The sequence below is a fragment of the Pongo pygmaeus genome, chromosome 4, assembly GCF_028885625.2.
Source record: "Pongo pygmaeus isolate AG05252 chromosome 4, NHGRI_mPonPyg2-v2.0_pri, whole genome shotgun sequence".
In the NCBI taxonomy this organism is placed as follows: domain Eukaryota; kingdom Metazoa; phylum Chordata; class Mammalia; order Primates; family Hominidae; genus Pongo; species Pongo pygmaeus.
The window spans coordinates 77,430,593-77,453,807 of record NC_072377.2 but is presented as its reverse complement, the minus strand read 5'-3'; the positions used below and the strand labels follow the sequence as shown (position 1 = coordinate 77,453,807).

At 38.4% G+C, this 23,215-nt stretch overlaps 1 protein-coding gene and 1 pseudogene across 4 annotated transcripts in view; one reads left to right on the top strand and one right to left on the bottom strand.

The window, feature by feature from the left end:
* Positions 1 to 23,215, bottom strand: part of ARHGEF28 (Rho guanine nucleotide exchange factor 28) — a 312,580-nt gene that overhangs the window by 125,648 nt on the left and 163,717 nt on the right. For all 4 annotated transcript variants that reach the window (XM_054486932.2, XM_054486933.2, XM_063664896.1 and 1 more), the window contains 2 exons: positions 16,763 to 16,815; positions 15,822 to 15,882 (listed from right to left, as the gene is read on the bottom strand). In XM_054486932.2, coding sequence (XP_054342907.1) covers positions 15,822 to 15,882; positions 16,763 to 16,815 — 114 coding nt within the window. The remainder of the gene's footprint in view (positions 1 to 15,821; positions 15,883 to 16,762; positions 16,816 to 23,215) is intronic.
* On the top strand, positions 7,618 to 7,928 carry LOC129036059 (ATP synthase-coupling factor 6, mitochondrial-like; annotated as a pseudogene).

Below are 23,215 nucleotides of genomic sequence, written 5' to 3'. Positions count from 1 at the left end.
GGAAGACATGTTTCTTATGGAATTACAAACAGAACAAAAGCAATACAATCTATAGGGGCTCCCTAACTTGTTTTATTAAGTTGGTCAGAAATGTGACAAAGTGTTCAGAAGACTACAAATGTAGAGAAAGCAGAATCGGTGGCAGAATTTCTCAGAGGCATCAGAATGGAGGTAGGGGCCTGAGGGAAAACTGTTCATTTTAAATGCAGATTATGAGATTCCCATCCCAGATGTGTTGAATCAATCTCTCTGAGGGTGGCCCAGGAATCTGCAATAATTTACAACAAGCACCACCCCTATCCCAAGCAATTCACAAGCCTATTGAAGTTTTAGAGTCACTCAACTAGGAGGTAGATAAACCCCACGTCAGCAAGTTACTGGAATAGGCTGTTCCTCCTGTGACTACCAGTGACAGATCAGAAGAACTTCAGGGCAATATAGACAAAGAGAGAGATGAAAAAACTGCATAAAAAGTATTTCTATTAGTTGAGATTCCAGACAGATTCATACTAATCTAATTCTTCTAAATGCAGTCCTTGTTGACCAGTTACATATGAAGTGATTCTTGATGTCAACATTATTCTGAAATAGTATTGAATGACCTAACCAATACATGTGAGACACCCAACTGATATATGTGAAAATACCTCAGATATCAAAAGAAGAGACTTTCCAATGTCTTCATTTGCTTTACCATTTATCAGTGTTTTCTAAAGAATAAAATGATTTCTACTGACCAGCCATGAACAGTTAACATACAACTAGAAAGTGAAGTCAAAGATAGTGTTCGCATAGCCTTTTTTATTTTTAGGCCAGCTTACCTCCTTGCTCACCAACACGTTTCTTCTGAATGTGGATCATTTATCCTCCTTGTTTTCTATAGTAATTGAGGTGGGGTTTTTTTTTTCCCAGTTTATCAATATAATTACATTTAAATTAATTCAAGATGCTATTTACATCTCATTCATATTCAACAGGTGACTGTTTCTGGCTAATTGTAATTGCAGACAGCAGAATTCAAGGAAGGCCACCCTTTCACCATATATCATACAACCATTACCATGTAAGAGTACGAACGCTTTCACGGAAGATACATTCACCTGAATGTGCCTCCTTTAATTAGAAAATTCTTCACCTAGAAAAGAACTTCCATGAGGTTATAATTATTCAGAGAAGATGCTGTTGCCTTGAAGTTTCAGCTTTCTAAAAGACCCACACAGAAAGGAAACTTTCCTTGATCTTCATTTAGACATTAACCTGCCTTTCAACCTTGTAAATCTCAAAGAAGTATTCACATTTTGATCTGAATTACAGTATTTGTACAGTTTTCTCACCTTCCAGGGGGACCCAAAATTCTTTGTGGGCAAGAACTGTGTCTTATATTTCTAATGCACCACAAGCTAAAAAGAAAAATCATGAGTCTGGGAGACACAGATATCCAGGCTCAAATAATGGCTCCGTCAGTTAGTGGCCCTAACCAAGTCATTCACATTTTCTGAGCCTTAGTTGTCTCGTAGTGAATGGAATCTTATCTATACTTTAAAGGGTTATTGTGAGGATCCAATGAGATTATAACAGTGAAGAACTTAACATAAGTAAATTTTCAACAAGCTTTAAACGTTGAATGTTAATAAAATTTCCCTTTCATATATTACTCTTCTATGTTATAAACACCGAAAAAAAAATTTTTTTTTTTTTTGAGACAGAGTCTTGCTCTATCAACCAGGCTGGAGTACAGTCACATGATCTTGGCTCACTGCTACTTCCGCCATCCAGGCTCAAGTGATCCTCCTGTCTCCTCAGCTTCCCAAGTAGCTGGGATTACAAAACATGCGCCATGGCCAGGCTGGTCTTGAATTCATGACCTCAACTGATCTGCCTGCCACGGCCCGCCAAAGTGCTGGGATTACAGGCATGAGCCATGGTTCCCAGCCACTGAAATAGTCTCAATTTGACGCTGAGGAGTAATCATTTGATTTTTAAAACTGAGACATGGCAATGTGCAAGGAAGTTCCAAGAAAATGATACCAAGACAGAAACAGCAGGAGGAGGAGAAGGAGGAAGAAGAAGGGAAGGAGCTCGAAGAGGAAGATTTGCTTTGCTTCTCTACTTAATTGTTAAGCCACCAAGACACCACAGTTTTTACTACTACTAGACATTGTTCCTGGAAAGTCATAAAATATCCAGATAAAAGGAGGCAAGGCCTCTGAGGCTAGGATAAGCCTTTCCTGGATAAGTTGAGCCGGTGCAGTGACAACTTAAATATATGCTTCATCATATGCAGCCTTAACTTCTAGCATAAGGTGAAAATCGGGGATGGATAAAGCCTTCCTCAAAATCCCTTAGAAGCCACCATGTCATTTCTCAGCAAGCTCAACACAAACAGTCCTTCTGTGGATCTAACTATGGTCAAGCACCCAGTGAAATGGGTGGCTTTCACAGGGAGGCCATGTTGTACAGAAAATGAAGATCTTTACAAGCATGGCTCTTACCCTTGTGCCAAGACGCTGTCACTCTGAGAAGCATGGTAGAAACAGCACATTCACATCTGCAGTGTCCCACTCACTCACGGACTTTATTCTCTCAAAATGAAATGATGGGTACAGCCACCCTGAGGTGTGAATTCTGATTTTCCTCCCTACCTCCCCCCAACCCCAGCACTTTTTATTTTTTGCAGAGCCCATAAAATTGAATTCACATAAAATAGACATAAATCGGGAGCATGGTACAACCACTGTTGTCAAAAATTGGAATCACATGATGCCACTGTCCGTAATACCATCTTGCTTAAAACAAAATGTTTTAATTTCTTATCTGCCATTATTACCTTTATTTATTTGAACAAAAACATTTATGTGCACCTGCAGAGGTTCTGATATGGTCTTTACATCCCCTATTCTCTAAGAGGAAAAAAATGAATATCACCTAGAAGCCCAGCTAGAAGAAGTTACTGATATATGATATGTGTCTACATATAATAAGAAAACAAGAAAATACTTAAAACACCTCAGGGCAGGAAAACAGTAATAATTATAATCTATTATTAATAAATATAAATATTAAAATATTAATAATGATAGATTTCCTGACTGAAACAACACATGTTAAAGAATTATATTGTTGAGCCAGGCATGGTGGCTCATGCCTGTAATCCCAGAACTTTGGAAGGCTGAGGCAGGTGGATTGCCTGAGGTCAGGAGTTCGAGACCAGCCTGGCCTACATAGTGAAACCCCATCTCTACTAAAAATACAAAAAATTAGCTGGGCGTGGTGGCAGGTGCCTGTAATCCCAGCTACTAGGGAGGCTGAGGCAGGAGAATCACTTGAACCTGGGAGGTGGAGGTTGCAGTGATCTGAGATCATACCATTGCACTCCAGCCTGGGCAAGAAGAGTGAAGCTCCGTCTCAAAAAAAAAAAAAAAAGAATTATATTGTCAAAGCTTCCACAATTTGGTTAATATTGCTACAGATATAAGTTTTACCTAGATGATTATCTTAAGAAAAATAACAGACAAACAACAGGAAACTTTGGTGAAGCTCTTTTTGTTTTAAATGCTGAAGTTTCTGAGCACAACCTGAAAGGAAAGAATTAGGACAAATTTGCTCAGTTGTTGTGAATAATAAATCATATGGAATTTTGAATTTATCTTGCATAGGCAACACAGATAGTGGATGTGAGGAGCCCTGCAGGTGGGAGAAGCAAGAATAAGAGCCCCAAGTCTGGACAGAGTAGAGGTGCAGGGATAGGGAAGTTCCTGGCATAGCCTAAGGAGAAAGAAATCCCTCCTATTAGGAAGAACCCACGGACTTCAGGAGAGCAGCATCCGATAATGTTATATTCCAATTTTCCCAAACCTTCAAAAAAAAAAACCTCTTACATGCCATAGACTTGTTCACAGACTTAATAATTTTAAAATGCAAAGTTTGACTATATTTTATATAGATGTAATATTGTATATATAAAGATTTATATATTGTATATATGTAGATTTTATATTGTTTATATTTAGATTGTATATATACACATATATACAATATGTAGAAAGATATATAGTATCTATATCTACTACGTATAGATATATAGTATCTACATCTATATCTACTACATATAGATATATAGTATCTACATCTATGTCTACTACGTATAGATATATAGTATCTACATCTATGTCTACTACGTATAGATATATAGTATCTACATCTATGTCTACTACGTATAGATATATAGTATCTACATCTATGTCTACTACGTATAGATATATAGTATCTATATCTATGTCTACTACATATAGATATATAGTATCTATATCTATGTCTACTATGTATAGATATATAGTGTCTATATCTATAGATATAGATATATAGTGTCTATATCTATAGATGTAGATATATAGTGTCCATATCTATAGATATAGATATATAGTGTCCATATCTATAGATACTATAGATGTATAGTGTCCATATCTATAGATACTATAGATGTATTGTGTCCATATCTATAGATACTATAGATGTATTGTGTCCATATCTATAGATGTATTGTATCTCTATCTATAGACACTATAGATATATTGTATCTCTATCTATAGACACTATAGATATATTGTATCTCTATCTATAGATACTATATATAGATATATTGTATCTCTATCTATAGATACTATATATAGATATATTGTATCTCTATCTATAGATACTATATATAGATATATTGTATCTCTATCTATAGATGCTATATATAGATATATTGTATCTCTATCTATAGATGCTATATATAGATATATTGTATCTCTATCTATAGATGCTATATATAGATATATTGTATCTCTATCTATAGATGCTATATATAGATATATTGTATCTCTATCTATAGATGCTATATATAGATATATTGTATCTCTATCTATAGATGCTATATATAGATATATTGTATCTCTATCTATAGATACTATATATAGATATAGTATATAGATCCTATATACTGATATATACTAGATATAGTATATATAGATTTTATATTGTTATCCACATGTAAATAAGTTAACTATGAGGTAACTATGAGGTAACTATAGTAACTATGAGGTAACTATAGTAACTATGAGGTAACTATAGTTAACTATGTAAATAAGTTAATTATTTTATATTGTTATCCACATGTAAATAAGTTAACTATGAGGTATCAAATGAGCAAAGAGTTTAATAAACTGTAATGAACAAAGAGTTTAATAAACAAATAGTTTAATAAACAAATGTTTAATAAACAAATGAGCAAAGAGTTTAATAAACTATAAATTCCATAGATCTGAAGCTAAAATTCATATAAAATGTGATAGATAAAACTCACTTAAAAAGAAAAAACAGGCAGGCTCATCTTATATATACTTCTGGGGTGCGGTTCCTTCTAGGCACTCTTAACTGCCAGATCAAGAAAATGTATAAATGTATCCTAACCTATGTACATATATCTACAAATATTTCTGTATGCAACCGTGTGTATCTGTGTTAACTGAACATGAGTGCATGCTGATATCTACAACTCTAATCTGTTTACCACATGGATTACTCTAGCCTCTTCCCCCTGCTTATCTGTAAGCACCCACTCCAACAGGGAGAAACGTGGCAGCTACTAGCCACAATCCATTTACTTATTTGCGCAATACATGTAGAGTGGTATCAAAATTCTTAATCTTTTTGCCTGCGAGAAAAATTGTATCAACCAAAGGACAGTGCTTATTGTATAGTTTCTTTTGCCTTTATTCTTATAGACTCCACTCATTTGCAAAGTTAATAGATCTGCACCTCCCTCCACCACACCCAAAATTCCCTTTGGTAAGGTTATTTCTAACATTTTTAATACAGCTAGATTGTTTTGTCACATTCTGCATTCCATCCCCAACCTCAAGGTTTTCTTAAATTTGCATACATTAAGGTTTACTCGGTGCACTCTAATGTTCTGTGGGTTTTGATAAACACATAGTTTTGTGTACCTACAATTCAAGAATCAAAGAACACTTTTACCACCCTAAAAAAAAGATACATACAATGTTGATGATATGTGAAAAGGATACAACAGCCAACTAAAAGAGTTCCCAGCTACCAAAACTGGAACACTTTGACAACAAATAAAGTAGTATTTGATTATTACCCAAAGTGCAAAATAAATATCCATGACTCTATACAGGCATACATAAATGATTGAATAAGTAATGGGGGGAACAGACAAATTTACCATGTAGAAGAATTCCAAATAATTTATGTAGATACCACACCCACAAGTATACAGATTAACTCCCCACTTTTTCCTTATGTGTGGGCTACACATAGTGTGGAAACGGAGGTGAGGAAGAGTAACTTTACAGTGGAGAAACCAGACCAACACTACCTCAGCCAGGTGATCAAGGTCAATATCAACATTGACAATGAACATTGATAGTATGTAATTTTTATATGGTGTGATGAAAACAGCACTTTACCTTTGGGTCTTCTTCCCAAAACCCATAATTCTCAGTGTAATGGTGAAAAAAATTAGAAAAACCCCAATTAAGGGACATTCTACAAAATTCGTGACTAGTATTTATTAACGGCAGCTTGATCCTAATGGGATCCTGGAATAGAAAACGGAAATCAGGTAAAAAGTAAGGAATCAAAATAAAGTATGTAAGCCTGTAATTGTTCCTAAAAAATAAATTTATTTAAAAAAATTTTAAAGAATGGGAGCAACACGTATAGAATCTCTATTCACTACATGTTTGTGGAACTGATGCTAAAAGAATGTTTGCATCCATATTCAGATATGTAGAATTCAAGTCCTGCATTAAGCTCCATTGATTTTGCTTAAGTTCTTACTATGTGAAGTTGCCATGTAACTCTGAGGACACTAGTTAAAGTATACTGAAAATAATTCTGATTCACAGGAAAAAAAACAGTGTCTCCATGAGGTGAATAAGATCTCAAGAGTGAACTCCCTGAGAGGTTTCCATTTGGCACCTGTGTGGCAGATGAATCTATCTGTTAGATGGGCTGAAATTTCATTGGCAGACAAATCTCAAGAATCTGGATGAACCTACCTAGCTCATTCCAAGTTTCCTCAAGCTCTGGACACCATCAACTTTACTCTTTTTTGTTGTTTGTTTGTTTGACAGGGTCTCACTCTGTCATCCAGGCTGGAGTGCAATGGTGCAACCACTCACTGCAGCCTTGAACTCCTGGGCTCAAGCCATCTTCCCACCTCAGCCTCCTGAATAGCTAGGACCACAGGCATGTACCATGCCTGGCTAATTTTTTAAAATTTTTGTAGAGACAGGGTCTCACTATGTTGCCCAGGTTGGTCTTGAACTTGTGAGCTCAGGTGATCCTCCCACCTTGGCCTCCCAAAGTGCTGGGATTACAGGCGTGAGGCACTGAACTCAGCCCAACTTAACTCTTTATTCTGATTTTCTGTTATTTTAAATATTATGAAGAATCAACAGACTGCTTCCTAGTGGGCCTCCTATTTGACCTGTGATTATATCACTTCTCCCTATACTTGAGCGACACATCTTCAGTGAAGCCTCATAATGTAAAGAATAGATTCTGACAGCAGTGGCAGAGGTGGTGGCTCAGGCACATAGAGTCACCATGATTCTTCAGAGGCTCTTCAAGTTCTCCTCTGTCATTCGGTCAGTAGTCTCACTCCCTTTGCAGAGGAACATTGGTGTTACACAGTGGCATTTAACAAGAAACTTGATCCCATACAGAAACTCTTCGTGGACAAGATTAGGGAATACAAATCTAAGCAACAGGCATCTGGAGGACCTGCTGATACTGGCCCAGAGCACCAGCAAGAGTTGGAGAGTGAACTTATAAAGCTGAAAGCAGACAGGAATATGTTATCTAATTTCAAATTTGAAGATCCTAAATTTGAAACCATCGAAAAACCCCAGTCCTGAAGAAATAAAGTAAAAATTAATCTGGTAATTTGTCATGAATTTGTTGCACAACTAATCAGAAGTATCAGAGTAAGCATACATTTCATAACTGTCAAATGTTCTTTTAATTCTGATTCCAAATCAATTATTTGGTGATGTTGCAGGGGAAAAGGAATAAATTCTGTTGGCTTTCTTGCCCATGCTTCAAGTAAGGGGCCGTGTTTCATAAAAATGTTCTTTAAATTAGCCACTCTAAAAAGTAAAGCAAATTGTACCAATAAATTGTTAGAACTTGTGCTGCCTGGCATGAAAGCTAACCAGAATCTTAATTGCCCTAAAGTCCCTTCCAAGGAATTAGCCACTGGATACTCAGTATAAAACAAGCCTACACACACACACACACACACACACACACACACACACACACACTGCAATCAAGCTTGCTGTCCAATTATCCCTTTGTAAATGTAATTTTTTTTTTTTGTAAATGCCTGTATACATGGGTATTCTGAAGTGTTTCAACACAAGAAAAGGGGAAGAAATCCCTTAGTGGTATTATTTTAACTTTTTATAAAACAAACTTTATAGATACCATTTTCAGAATATATTTCATATTTTTCACTTGTTTCATGTTTTGTAGATTTGTTGTCGTTTTCTTAAGAGTTTCTATTTGTTTAAAGTTCATAATCTAATCATTTTATTGAAATATCAAACTAAAGGAGTCTTTAGGAATGGAATACATGAAATCTGCTTAGTCACTAAGCTGGTTTATTTGGGGTCAAGGATCTTATTTTGGAGAAGGAAAATTTAGAGTTCAGAGAAAGTACTGCCATTTTTCCCTCCCTTATTACACTTCAGAAAGTTGTAAAATGAAAGAAAAAGGTAATTTAGAATGTACTAAAGGTATGTTAGTACTAATGCCAAGCATCAGGCATCCTCATAATGCCCTTAAGACATCAGTGTAAATATCAACCCACTCCTTTCATCCCATTCTACACTTCAAAGTCCAACAAATGACCCTGTGACAGCAAATTACAGTCACTTGATTCTTCTTAATGTTCAAAAATAATTAACTTTTAAAGTTTTAATCATCTCATAAGTTGAAGTGGTTAGGAAATTTTTTCAACACTTTTTTCCCCCAAAGTTTGCCCATTTCCCACAGATCTGTGATCTCACGGGTGATAATCATTGAAAGTCTGTGAACCTAATACAAATGCACTTTCATTAATACCTTTTGTAATCAGTTGAGACAAAAGTAGAACTCCATTTCTCTAATTCCCAAAACTACTGAAAACTCAGTACGTTAGGGGTGATTTCAGCATTGCTGAGCTCCCTCAGGGATCTCTGACTGTGATTCTCAACCTTGGTTTTGAAACCTCAACAACCACAGTAAGAAAATTTCCTTGAAGTGAACAAAAAGAATAAAATTTGAGTTGGAATTTATACAAATAACTTTGCCTTCCCAATGGTTTTCTTGGGATATTTCACTGTCTCCAGCCCCTTTACTTCAAAACGATTCACTGGGAAGCTTTAGTTTGTGGTAAAGAGATAACCCCCCAACTCCCCAAAAAAAGAGAAAAGAAAAAAAGAAAGGACTGCACAGAAGCTCTGTAGCCTGGGATGTAGAGAGAGATCTGCCAAAAATTAGGATTGAAAACGTATTTTTCAGAAGAGTTCTGCTAAGGTCCCCCCCTCCCATGTTTCATGAAACATTCTTGCGGTTTCAGTCCAGATACACATGTGTTATTAAATAACAGCCAAGAGGGTCAGCTTCCACTCACAGGGGTCACAGCTTCTAAGATGCCATGCTTAAGATCCTCTTTATTTATTTTTTATTTTTTTTTATTTTTTGAGACAGAGTCTCGCTCTGTCGCCCAGGCTGGAGTGCAGTGGCGCGATCTCGGCTCACTGCAAGCTCCGCCTCCCGGGTTCACGCCATTCTCCTGCCTCAGCCTCCCGAGTAGCTGGGATTACAGGCACCCACCACCACGCCCGACTAATTTTTTTGTATTTTTAGTAGAGACCGGGTTTCACTGTGTTAGCCAGGATGGTCTCGATCTCCCGACCTCGTGATCCGCCTGCCTCGGCCTCCCAGAGTGCTGGGATTACAGGCGTGAGCCACCGCGCCCGGCCAAGATCCTCTTTAAAAACATCTCAAAACCTTATTTTCCACAGGCGACTTACAAGTGCTATTTAATAATAGCACTTTTAGTTAATATAAGAACTTTTGGTTAATATAAGAAGAGAAACTAACCTAATTAGTTCTATTATCTGGTTGTTTGCCAAACTAGCACTATTGACTGCACCATCTCCCCCCAGCTCACCACTAGCACATGTGGGCCTGGACTCTCCCAGATATGCCCACAAATGGAGATCCTGAAAACCTGTATTACATACCACCTAACATTCTGTTTAGGAGGACTGTTTCTTTGGTTCTTCCAATCATTTCCTACCGGTTTCCTTTTCCCGATGTTTTTCCTTTCGGGGGACTTTCAGGGTGGGGAGGCTTTGTTTCTCTCTCGGTCTTGTCTACAGTCATGAAAGGTCTGTGTCTTCTTGGTAAAGAAACCCGAACCTCATATCCTATTGTTTGTTTCTGTCTGTTTCTGCTTCCTTCTCTTCCCAACTGGCCTCTAGATGGTTTTTTTCTTTCTTTTTTCTGTTTTGTTTTGTTTTTTTTGGTATGAAGTCGGGTTTCCTTCCATATCCAGCTTTGGTTCATCTGTCCTCAATGCCCTCCCTCCCAGTCCCAACATCCACCAAAAGGTTGTCTTTTCCTCATCTTACATATTAGTAACAAGCAATAATAGCAATGAAGTAACCCAAAGTATTAAAGAATAGCTGTGATTTGAGCCCCTACATGTACTGATCAGGTCACTCTATAAAATCAACAATACGTATTATAAAAAGGGGGTTTGGAGGGAAATAAATACCTATGCAGAGGATCTACATTTTCCCTTTCGTCTTATAGAAGTAATCCACATGCTTTATTAAAACATAAACAAACAAAAACAAATGTACAATGTCATTTTAAGTTACTTTCTATAATGGAGCTTACTTATGGAATATGTCAAATGAATAGCACAGGACACAAATTATCTTGTTTTCATGATCACAGCTACATAAAAAAGAAATTCATGCATGAGAAAAAATGCTGGTAGGAAATATACCCAAATTTAATAGTAACTGCCTTTGGGTGCGGAAATTATAGGGATTTCTTTTTCTACTCTTTCTAAAATTCCCAATTTTTCTATTGTGAACGTTTATTATTTCTATAATTATAGAAGACTAACATAATTTTTTTCCAAGAGGCTTACTTTGCAAGATACTATTCTTAATATCTTCTCTGGCACTTGCACCAAGCCCACTCTCTACCAGCCAGACCTGGAACCGTAGATGAGGCAGTGCTTCATGCCTAGAGCTTCAAAGTACTGAGACTCTCCAAGCAGAAAGGAGGATGCCAGCCAGTGCTATCCTCATGTCCCCTGTCACCTATAGGGAGAGTCTCTATCTCCCTATCACCTTCCCTCATGGGGAAAGTCAAAACATGCTCACATAGTTCTTGTTTTGACATGTCAGTTTCACCAACCCTATTTTTCCATCCAAATAGTCATAAGATACTCAGCTTTGGCCAAATAAGTTTCATGTCCTCTTTAATCTAATGCAGACCATGAGTGATAAATTATTGCAGGAAAATCAGCTTCAGTATGAGTGTCACCACATCTGGTCTGTCACCCACAACCTCACTCACACTTTTGACATATTATTTGATGAAAGAACAGGAGCATCATGTTCCAGGAGCTTCTGTAATTCCCCCTGAGACACTGGCATTATGGTTTCACAGTCCTCAAGGAGGAACTTAACTTTTAATTGGGTATCTTAATTTCTAACCAAAGCCACATAGCTTTATTTTTTCAGATTCAACCTCTTAAAAGTAGAGTTTGCAAGATAGTGTCTAATCAAGCCATTCACAGCTTTGCTGATTCAGTGATGGTTTATGCATCTTTGTTTGCAATTGGGATTCCAGTTTTACAGCTGAGACTCCCCATCTACTCCATTTCCCACAGGCTGTCTGCTTGTTCCTGCAAGATGTTCACTCCCCTTCTCCTTGGCACAACATTTGCTGCTGCCCAAAGGGTCCATCTGGCTCAAGTAAATGGCATTAAATGTGATTAAGAAATAGGATCAAAACTTTAAGCAGTTCCTATTTCTTTTTGAGATGGAGTCTTGCTCTGTTGCTCAGGCTGGAGTGCAATGAATGGTACGATCTCAGCTCACTGCAACCTCTGCCTCCCAGGTTCAAGCCATTTTCCTGCCTCAGCTTCCCAAGTAGCAGGACTGCAGGTATGCGCCACCATGCCTGGCTAATTTCGGTATTTTTAGTAGAAATAGGGTTTCACCATGTTGGCCAGCCTGGTCTCAAACTCCTGACCTCAAGTGTTCCACCCACCTTGGCCTCCCAAATTGCTGGGATTCCAGGCGTGAGCCACCACGCCTGGCCAAATCCTACTTCTTAATCACGTTTAGTGCCATTTACTTGAGCCAAGTGGACTCTTTTTATCTTATTTTTGGTATTGACCCATTTCATTTCATCTACCTTCTTTTCTTCTGTTTCCTTCAAATGCTTTGCCATTTTTCCCCATCCTAACTGCCCAGAATATGAAGGAGTCCCACTCTGCACTATGATAGCAACAGAAGCAGATCTTAGCCCTTCAACTGATGATTCTCCCCTTCGACAAAATGCCGACCCCTCACAGCATCTGCAGGGAATGGGGCCATAACTCCTGCATTAGGCATAGATGTCAGCTCCTTGCGGAGCTAGTTCTGGGGCATCAGCTTGGATGAGCTTGCTGGTTGTTACCCACCCAAGACATTTCTCCAGCCATCATTTTCAGCTTATAAACTAATGGTAAGTGTAATTCTTGATGCCCTGAAAGGTTAATAAAACATTACAAAGGATGGGTACAAAAAAAATAGAATGAAAAAGACCTGCTATTTGATAGCACAATAGAGTGACTATACTCAATAATAACCTAATCTGTACATTTTAAAATAACTTAAAGAGTATAATTGGATTGTTTGTAAACTCAAAAGATACATACTTGAGAGGATGGATACTCCATTCCCCATGATGTGCTTACTTCATATTGCATGCCTGTACCAAAACATCTCACATACCCTACAAATATATACACCTCCTATGTACCACAACAACTTTAAAAAAATAGAAAACAATAAATGCATAAAACACTTCTAGAAGGAGAAAGAAAACACCACCACAAAGGGAACTTATTCTGTTCTGCCCTGTCCAATACAATAAAATTAGATAATTAAAAATCCGATTCCTCAGTCACATGTCACATGCTCAATAGACGTAGGTGGCCACAGGCTACTACACTGGATAGAACAGCTATAGAATGTGTCCATCAGCACAGAGGGCGCCACTGGAACAGCACTTGTATCACTGATGAGGCCACATCCACACCACACAATTCTGAATAATACAAGTCAGCAAAGACTTACGCATCTATTTATCAGCATTTATCATGTGTTTATCCCACACCATTTATCAGCATTTCCTCAGAGACTGGGCAGAATAAAGCACTTACAAAATAACAAAAGAGGCCAGATGCAGTGGCTCACGACTGTAATCCCAGCACTTTAGGAGGCCGAGGCTGGCAGATCACTTTAGGTCAGGAGTTTGAAGGTGAAACCCCAACTCTACTAAAAATACAGAAATTACCTGGGCATGGTGATGGGTGCCTGTAATCCCAGCTACTCGGCAGGCTGACGCAGGGGAATTGCTTGAACCCAGGATGCAGAAGTTGCAGTGAGCCAAGATGGCGCCACTGCATGCCAGCCTGGCTAACAGAGCAAAACTCCATCTCAAAAAATAAAAAATAACAGATAACAAATAACAAAAGAGTGTTGAAGTGGCCTCCAGGGAGAGCCATTTCCTATTCCAGACTGTGTCTGACCATCTGACTATTGCTCACAGCTTGCTGTCCTGTTCTCTGTCTCAGGTTCTTTGAAAATCTGTTATAATTTCCTTTGCAAAAACTCAGGGGACTTTATTAATTCAAAAAGTTTAAATGAACCAAAAAGAAAATGCTAGCACAAAAAACACTCATCATGGTCCTTTTCATAAATCACTGGACTAAAGTTGTGCTCATTTATCTTTCTCAAATCCTTCACAGAGTTAATGATGTTACTGACAAAACACTCAGACGAGGTCAAACAACAATTTCGATAGCACATGCTTCTTGCTTACAAGTTTACAAGTTTGAAACTAGAGTGAGTTTTTAAAACCTGAAATTAAGATCATCTCAATGTTTAATACTTTTAGTAGCCTACCTCCCTCCCCCAGCAATTCATCTTAGTAAACATTCTTCAAAGCTAACATTCCCAGGAGCATGATGCAATTTGTAGCTGAGACATCCTGTGTGCGTGAGTAACAGCAATGGCCCTGACATCAGTGGCCCACGACTGCCATCTATACAGAGATGTTTGCTTTCTTTTTGCCTTCCTCTTCCCCTCTTCTGTAAGTAAATCATTACTCTTACCTTAAATAGCAAAAATATTAAGGATGTGTATATTGCTTAGTGTGGGTCTAAATTTCTGTTCCAATTTCAGTAGGGCCATATGCAGCAAGATCCTGGAAACCACCTCTGGCATGTGGCCAAGCTACTAGCAACACCATCAACCAACACCAAGGGTGCTTCCTCCTTGCTCTGCTCTACACAGCATGATTTCTGAATGGTTGTAACTGCTCTGTCGTGTGTTGGCACAGCACACCAACCACACTCCCCCAGCCTCCAGGGAGGCCCATGCACGTGTAGGCTCACGGTGACCCTGTGGGTCATCCACCTTCTCCATTAATCTCACTCTGAGCATTGATTTACTTTTTCCTGATTTCACATCAGCTTGAGCCCTCAGTCACTACCATCAGCAACACCTCACCCCTTATAACTTCTAAGACTGTCCTGCCCATGTGTGCCTTCCAGGTGTGTGAGATGCCTCAGCTTCACAGAACCAGAGGAAACCAACTGGAATGGTTCATGCTCATCTGCCTCTCACTTGTCAGCCCCAGAGGTCTTCACAGACCATCCAGGTGCCCAAACTCAGTCTCTGCTGATAGCTCAGCCTGTATCTTCAAACACCCCATTAGCTTCATTATGCTCTATTCACCTCTAAGTAACTCAAGAGATAGGGCTGGGGCCCAAATTAGCCTTGAAGAAATAGAGAGTACCTGGGAGGAGATTTAGGAAGGGGTCCTCAGGGAGTTGTGAAACAGAATATTGTAATCAGATGAGAATTCCCAGGTCAGAGGGAGGAAATACCTCTACCTTGCCAAGGGTGGAGGAACACCTGGTTCCTCTGAAAGGACACTCACATCAGACTCAAATCCCAGAACAAACATCTGGTCTTTTCCTGAGCTCAGCAGTGTAGATCACATAGGCTCAGCTCCAAGGGGACCCCACTGGGCATCAAAATGGGATTTTGGTAAGCTTGGAGATTCTAGGGCCAGGTGGAATGAAGTTATGAGTCTCGATTCCACAATCTACTCTCCACCAGTGGTTCAACTGCTTCACCTAAACCTGAGACTGGTAGTGCCTACTTCACAGGAATAACAAGGGAACATATGACAAGTCCAAAGCCAGCTACTGGCTCAGAGTAAAACTGTTCAGGAAAAGCTTTGATTGCCTTGTTTTTTAGATTGTAAATGGAGTCTCAACCTCTAGAGTCATAGTATTACAAATGATCCTACAAATAAAATTTATCTGGATGCGTTTCAGGAAATAGATAAGTTTACCAGGAAGGAATATTTTATGTTAAAATTTACTTGCTTCTTGTCCACTCTAAACCTGGATCTGGGATGCCCCTATGAGTATAGGTAAAAGCGTTATTTCATACCCAAATCTAGGCTGTGCTGGTCTTCATGTTCATTGTGTTGAACCACCAGGCTTTTGACACACTGGAAAAGATAAAGTCAGGTGGATTTTTAAAAAATTACATATATGCTACACTAATGTTTATTTTTGTGAACTAGAAAAACAACCTTGGAAAGCATCAGTGAAAACATGTTACAAGTATCATCACATGTAAACAGAAAACTAGTCTTATACTTAATATTATTTAACAGCTAAAAATGAGTAATGAATCTATCCCAAGCTGAAACACACTTGAAAGCTGTACACAGATTATTTTATTCTCAGAGGACATCTCCCAGATTAACTCTTGTAATCACATTGTTGTCAAATATCTATAAACATCAAACTTCAAGTAGAAATTTGTGTTGCAGAATGTAGTCAATCACCTTGCATATACAACTACAACTCAGAAAGATAGCCAGGTTTGGTTATAAAGAATAGGGATTAAGAATTTGATAAAGAAAATGGGGCTGGGTATGGTGGCTCATGCCTGTAATCCCAGCACTTTGGGACACCAAGGCGGGCAGATCACCTGAGGTCACGAGTTCGAGAACAGCTTGGCCAACATGGCAAAACCCCGTCTCTACCAAAAATACAAAAATTAGCCAGGCGTGGTGGTGGGTGCCCATAGTCCCAGCTACTCAGGAGGCTGAGGCAGGAGAATCGCTTGAACCCAGGAGGCAGAAGTTGCAGTGAGCCAAGATCGTGCCACTGTACTTCAGCCTGGGTGACAGAGCAAGACTCCATCTCAAAAAAAAAAAAAAAGAAAAAGAAAAAGTAAACAGAATTTCACATTATTCTGAAAGTAACTTGGGGCACATCCTTTTTTTAGTGTTTTTTAAACATTTTCATTACCACTAAATCTTCATTTCTACTTTATGGGAAGACGTGCAAAGAAGAAAGAAGCAGGGAGTCATTCATTACCTTTACATCTTCCTTTTCGGCTGCTGATCTGCTGGACACTGAATTCTTAATCTCTGCAAAAGAAATAATTATCAGGATCTGCTGATTGGAGCTTTTGTTAAGAAGAACAACAACAATTACTAGCTGACAAGTTTAAATGAGTTGCCCTGGAGCCTTCTGCACAGAGATAGGTTTTTAGATTAGGCCTCTTAAAAATCAGCTCTCCACAGAGCAGTGTCTAATAACCTGACTGTCCATACTCTGGTATTATCTGTGTGGACTAAGATGGAAACAAGCCCAGGAGCTCTCACAGGAAATCCTGAGGGGGAAAAAATTATCGTTAAATAAATAAATGCCCTTGATTCCAAAGGAAGGCTGCTCACTACCAAAAGTTCTTCAAAATAGTAGATTGTAAGGACATGACTCGTACCCACCTGAGGAAATCCCACATGTCTATTTCCTCAAACACCACAGATTTCAATATGTTTTAAAAGAGCATAATTCATTATATAAGAGGTCTGGCTTTTCCTTACACATCACTGAAGGTCAAGAACACCAGCATAGCCCTCAGCTCCAACCTCAGCCCCGGGCACACCGGGTGTCCTCTTTCTGAATAAAGGGTTTCCTGGAAACAGTAGTGGTCAGGATGTACTGGGATGAAAAAAAAAAAAAAGGTTCACCCAAGGCAGCATTTTTATCTGTGGTTTAATTGATTGGTTCTGTTCCCAAATACTCAGTTGCCCGTAAACAAGAGTCACTATTGTCTAAATAACCACCAAGAACAGGTTTGGGTCTGGGGAAAATTAAAGCACTCGATATCCCTAGCAAGGACATATGGCTGAAAGTCTCTACCCAAGATCTGCGTTACCCAACATTGTGGGGTCTCACTCCTTTTCTGGAAGTTCCACATCCCTTCCCCCACAGCCCTGCTTTATGCTGATCCTGGGGAAACGCCTGAAGTTTTCCAGCAGGTTCATTACCTAGACCTTCCCCACTCCGCTTTGTCACTCCTATTAATTTACCTAATGCCCCAAATCTGCAGGTGGATTTATGCAAGCTCTTCTCACTTCTGGGCAACAATGTTAGGAGTTATCATCCATGTTCATGCTTAGAAAATGTATAAGGTATTCATTTATATAGCTCTACATGACAAATCATAATAAAGATGACAAATTACAAGGACGGAGCTACAAGTAATAAGACCAGGATGGAGCAGAGAAACGAACAATCCTTGTCTTGTGTTTCTAAAAATCTGGACAACAATAACTTTGAATTTGCTTTGCAGAAAGCAAGTAATACCACATTTGCGTGCCACAATAGTATATTGCTCTTGAATTTATAATGCATATTAGCTTCTATGATCAAACCAACAAGGAAATAGCCAGCGAACAAAGTAATAACCCCAATTTTGTGTGGTCATGTCAACTGATCTCAGCAGGGAATGAGGACAAGATCATAGTGGACACCCAGCCCAGGCAGCTTGTGTACACAGCATCCCTGCCAGACTTTAAATGCACATCCCACAGAAGGCCTCCAGGTGGCAGCAGAGTAACATTGGCATGAACGGCATTGCCAGAGGTAGGAATGTCAAAATGGGCTAATTTCACCCTTCAAGGATCTGCTTTCAAGTGCCAAAGTCCAAAACACACAGTTAAAATTAACATCTGTGTCTCACTACATAGATGCAGAAAATTGATGTGAAGCACCTACCATGGTATTTGGCACATTATAAGTGTACAGTAGGGATTTGGTTTGGTTTTGAAACTCATATACTCAAATCTTAAAAATTGGGATAAGTAGGAAAGAAACCACAAAGGCGTTAAAAAAAAAAAAAAAAAAAAGAAGGGAAGGATAACCTGGACCAGAGTTTCAACAGACACATCTGCACAGACATCAAGAGTACAGATACATCTGCACAGACATCAAGAGTCACACCCTTTTACTTTGCCTGTTTTAGGACATTCATTCCTTTAAAGTCATCTCAGCCATAAACTCTTAAATGATCATTATATTGCATTCCTAAAGAATTCTGTACATATAGCATTTATTCAGAAGAACAGTACACATGTTATCCAGATTGCTAATGGAAAAGGCAATCTCATCTGTTAATGAAGTTTGCAGTAACAGAGGATGTGTTCACACCTGGTAGTGCATTTAGGTTCCAGCTTCCTTTCCCTTCTCAAAAGGCCAGTGAACTAGATTTATAGATTGCCATGCCTACATTTTTCCGTGTAGTCCAGTGCAATTTTTTTCACTTCAAAACAAGTACCACAAACTATATTAAAATATATGTCTTCATTAAAAATTGTACCTCATCATTTAAAAAATAACTTCCAAATGTAGAAAGTCTTTATCCAAAAAACATTGAAAAATATTTGTGATATTGTGCTGATTCAAGATAATAATGTATCTTTAATTAACCTAGAACTAAACAGAACTATATCTTAGAGTTTTCAAAGAATTTGGCATTCATTCTTATGGATTAATTAAATTGCTCTAGGAGAGTTTCTGTTAAATTAGTAGGATCCTTTTACACTAACCCACTGTACCACCAATTACACAGTGCAATCAAACCACTCATTGCTATAGCAACCTTTAGCAGTTAATGGTATCAGTAACTCTACCTATTCTGTTTTAAAGGCCTATTAATCTTGCCCTCAAGCCCACCCAGAAGTAAGGATTACTCCTCTAAATCAGACTTGCCAAACTTGACAAACATGTTTTTTTTTTTAATTGCCAAACTATAATGGAACAAGAGATCATCTCTAAGACTTATGTTTACTAGTGACACTGCACCAGCGAACAGGGTTAAGTCGCTGTAAGATTCATGCCAGTGTCTCATTAAGAAGCAGATTCGCCTAAAAAATCTCAACTCTATGCACATGTCTTACTGTCTTATTTTGCAAATAAGACCACAGAGTCTAGACTTAAGCAAATAAAAAGCTTACACCAAAAACGCAGGATGCTCGGTATTCTGATTTTAATCACCATTTGGATATGGCAGAAGAATCGTGGTCAGAGGCAGCCAGACCACCAGTGTTGTCTTGTTAACAACCAAGTCCACCACTGGCTTACATCTACAGGGTAGTGTCAAAAGCACAGGTGGAAAACCAGGATCATGCTCTCAGTTTGCTCTGCCTGCCCCCACAAATGTCGGAAAAACACCCTGATGGTAGTGTTCATAGCAGCCTCTGTGCCTCTCTGGCATACATGGTGGGTAGTTCATAGTCTTTGAATGAATCTTTTTTTCTCAATAGGCTGTAAATTCTGGAAGAGCTGGGACCAGATCGATTTCCGCTCAACCCTTGTATCCCCAGCACCAAGCTGGGTGCTTTGCACTTAACAGGTGCTGAATAAATGCTTCTCATCTCCACCTACATCTGGTGGCCCAAAATATACATAGCTGACAAGATGTGGTGGATGCTTAGACAAGCTGTGGATCAGGACAGAGAAGGAAAAGTTGCTTACTTTTTGGAATTAACTAATTGAAACACTTCCAATACTGGCGCTATTTTATCACAACTTCTGAATTGCCAGATTCATAGACAGATGAAGGCTTTTCTCCTTACTTTCTCCCACCCTTCTCGCTCTGTAAGTCCAAAAGCCAACCCTTTTCCTCTCCACTTAGTAAGTATTGCTGTTTCACTACTAACTACCGCACCTGCATGTGTTGCTGCAATGTTCTATCCTAGTGTACAAACTCAATTCACAATGGCCAGAGAATTAAAATGGCAAAGGCACTTGAGAGACTACTTGCCACTCTTAATTCAGAGACTGTTGCAACACTTTGAAAGTTTGTTTCAATATCCCAGTTATTCCTTCTTTTTTTCCTAAAAGCGGGACTACTAATAAGAACTTTCATTTTGCCTGCTCGGTATAAATATGAACTGGGAGCAACAATGAGGCACTTATTTACAGAAATATCAAAATGAGACTTATCAGTGAGTGAGAGCCCAACATTCCACTCAATTCAACAAGCTCCACTGGTCCCTACGGAGCAGCAGCTGGGGAGAAGAAACCAAGATGGAAGAAGAAATCCTTGGCCTCAAGCAATTCCAAAATGTGCTCCTTGGCATATCATTTTTATATTTATATTCTTATTGTTTCAGAAAGAATTTAAGACATCTTCTTTAAAATACAGGATTTTTTTTTCATTTAAATTACTTGTGTTTTTTTCTTTTTTTAAAGACAAAAGTAATTATTTAAGACAGTGGAGAATTCCCTCCTCTTACACAGTTTTTTTGTCTGGAGGTTAACATATGATCCAATTCTGGCCAGAGTCTTAATAGAAACTTTCCTGGCACCTCTCCAAAAAAGGCTTCTATCACTAATAGAAAAAAAAAAGTTGCAGGGCAAAAGGATCTTTTTCCATTGCTCTTTTTGTCTGAATAGAGTTCAATGAAGTAATGATTTTGGAGCCGCAGTAGCCCTCTTGCAACACCAGACTGCTGCAGGCCATTCTCCATGGTGTGCCTACTCTTATTGTGAAAACTTTTCTACCGGATTATCTTTTGAAGGATGGTTTTGTGGCCAACAGTCTTGAAACCGAGAAATAGTGTTTCCCGTGGGGATGAAGGCAGATTTGTTTTCAGACCAGGGTAGTGAAGATAATAGCCCCTTCCAGTGCAAGGGTTGGGCAGGCTTGCTAGCAGTCTCCTTGTAAGATCTGGGATTTTTTAGTTTGGGGTTCCTCAGCTGTGACACAAACTGAGTGTGTGTGCAGCATCTATCTGAGCTGCTCAAAGGCCCCTGGGGGACTTGCTGGGCAAGGAGAACCAATGTGAACATTAAGCCCATGCTGCAATAAAGTCTTTTGTATCAAAAAAAAATACAATAAATAAAAACTTGGAAAAAAAAACTAAAAAAAAATCAATATAACTACCATTAAATGTTGGTATATACTCCCCCATATATGTTTTTATGACAGCTTTATTAAGGTATAATTCATATACCATACAATTTTCCCATTTAGAGTGTACAATTCAATGGGTTTTAGTATACTGAGTTCTGCAACCATCACCATAATCAATTTTAGGACATTTTCATCACTCCAATGAGAAAGCCCCACACGCATTAGCAATCGCTCCACATTTCTCCCCAACCACCTCACCATCCTCCTTCCACACCCCAGCCCGAGGCAACCACTAATCTATTTTCTGTCTCAACAGAATTGCCTATTCTGGATATTTCATATAAATTGAATTGCACAATATGTAGTCTTTGGAAACTGGCTTCTTTCATGTAGCATAATGTTTTCGTGATTCACCCATGCTGTAGCATGTATTAGTACTTCATTCCTCTTTACTGCCAAATAGTATTCCATTAGATAGATAGAGAGATAGATAGATAGATAGATAGGAGGTATCTACTTTGTTTTGTTTATCTATTCCTCAGCTGATGGATATTTGAGTTGTTTCCAATGAACATTCTTTCAAGTAAAAGTTTTTGTGTAGATACATGTTTTCATTACTCTTAAGTATATGCCTAGGAGTGTAATTCTTGAATCATACAACTCCACGTTCGATAAATTTTTATGATACAGATTTTTACATCTCCTGAACCCCCAGCCCTACCCACCATAGAAATCTCTAAAGCAAAGAATTCAATTATGGAGAGAAGGTATCCTCAGCCCCAAAATTTGGTTGCAATTATCAATTACACAGAAGCTCTAAATCATTATACAGTTGATCCTTAAACAACACGGGTTTGAACTGCATGAGTCCACTTTTACATGGATTGTTTCCAATAAATATATTGGTAATTTTTTTGGAGATTTTTTGACAATTTGATAAAACTCACAGACAAACCACCCTTTCCGAATCCTCCTGCTCCTCAGCCTACTCAATGTGAAGACAACAAGGATGAAGACTTTTGTGGTGGTCCAGTTCCACTTAATAAATGGTAAATGTATTTTATCTTCCTTATGATTTTATTAAGAACATTTTTTCTCTAGCTTACTTTATTATACGAATATAGTATATAATACATATAACATACAAAATATGTATTAATCAATGGTTTATGTTATTGGCAAGGCTTCTGGTCAACAGTGGGCTATGAGTAGTTAAGCTTAAGGAGAGTCAAAGTTACACATGAATTTTTGACTGTGCAGGGGATTGGTGCCTCTAATCCGAGTTGTTCAAGGGTTAACTGCATTTTTAAATTGAAGCCAGGGCATAATTTTCCTAAGTTAATCAATGGCTTGAATAAAATTAAGCAAGTCATCTTTCAAAGACATAAACAAAATTCCATTTTTACCAAACTTAGATTCTACTTCAACTCAAGAAAGAAACTAACCTTTAGCTATATTTTCAAGTAAAGATCACTGCAATTCTATTAAAATATTTAGTTGAGTTTAATCCTTTTTTTTTCTCTCTAGCCTGCTTATCTGACTCAGCTAGAATAAAGTGTCTATATCAGATATGAGCCAAATGTGTTGCATCTAGGTGAGCTCTGGGGAACCTCTGAGTTGTT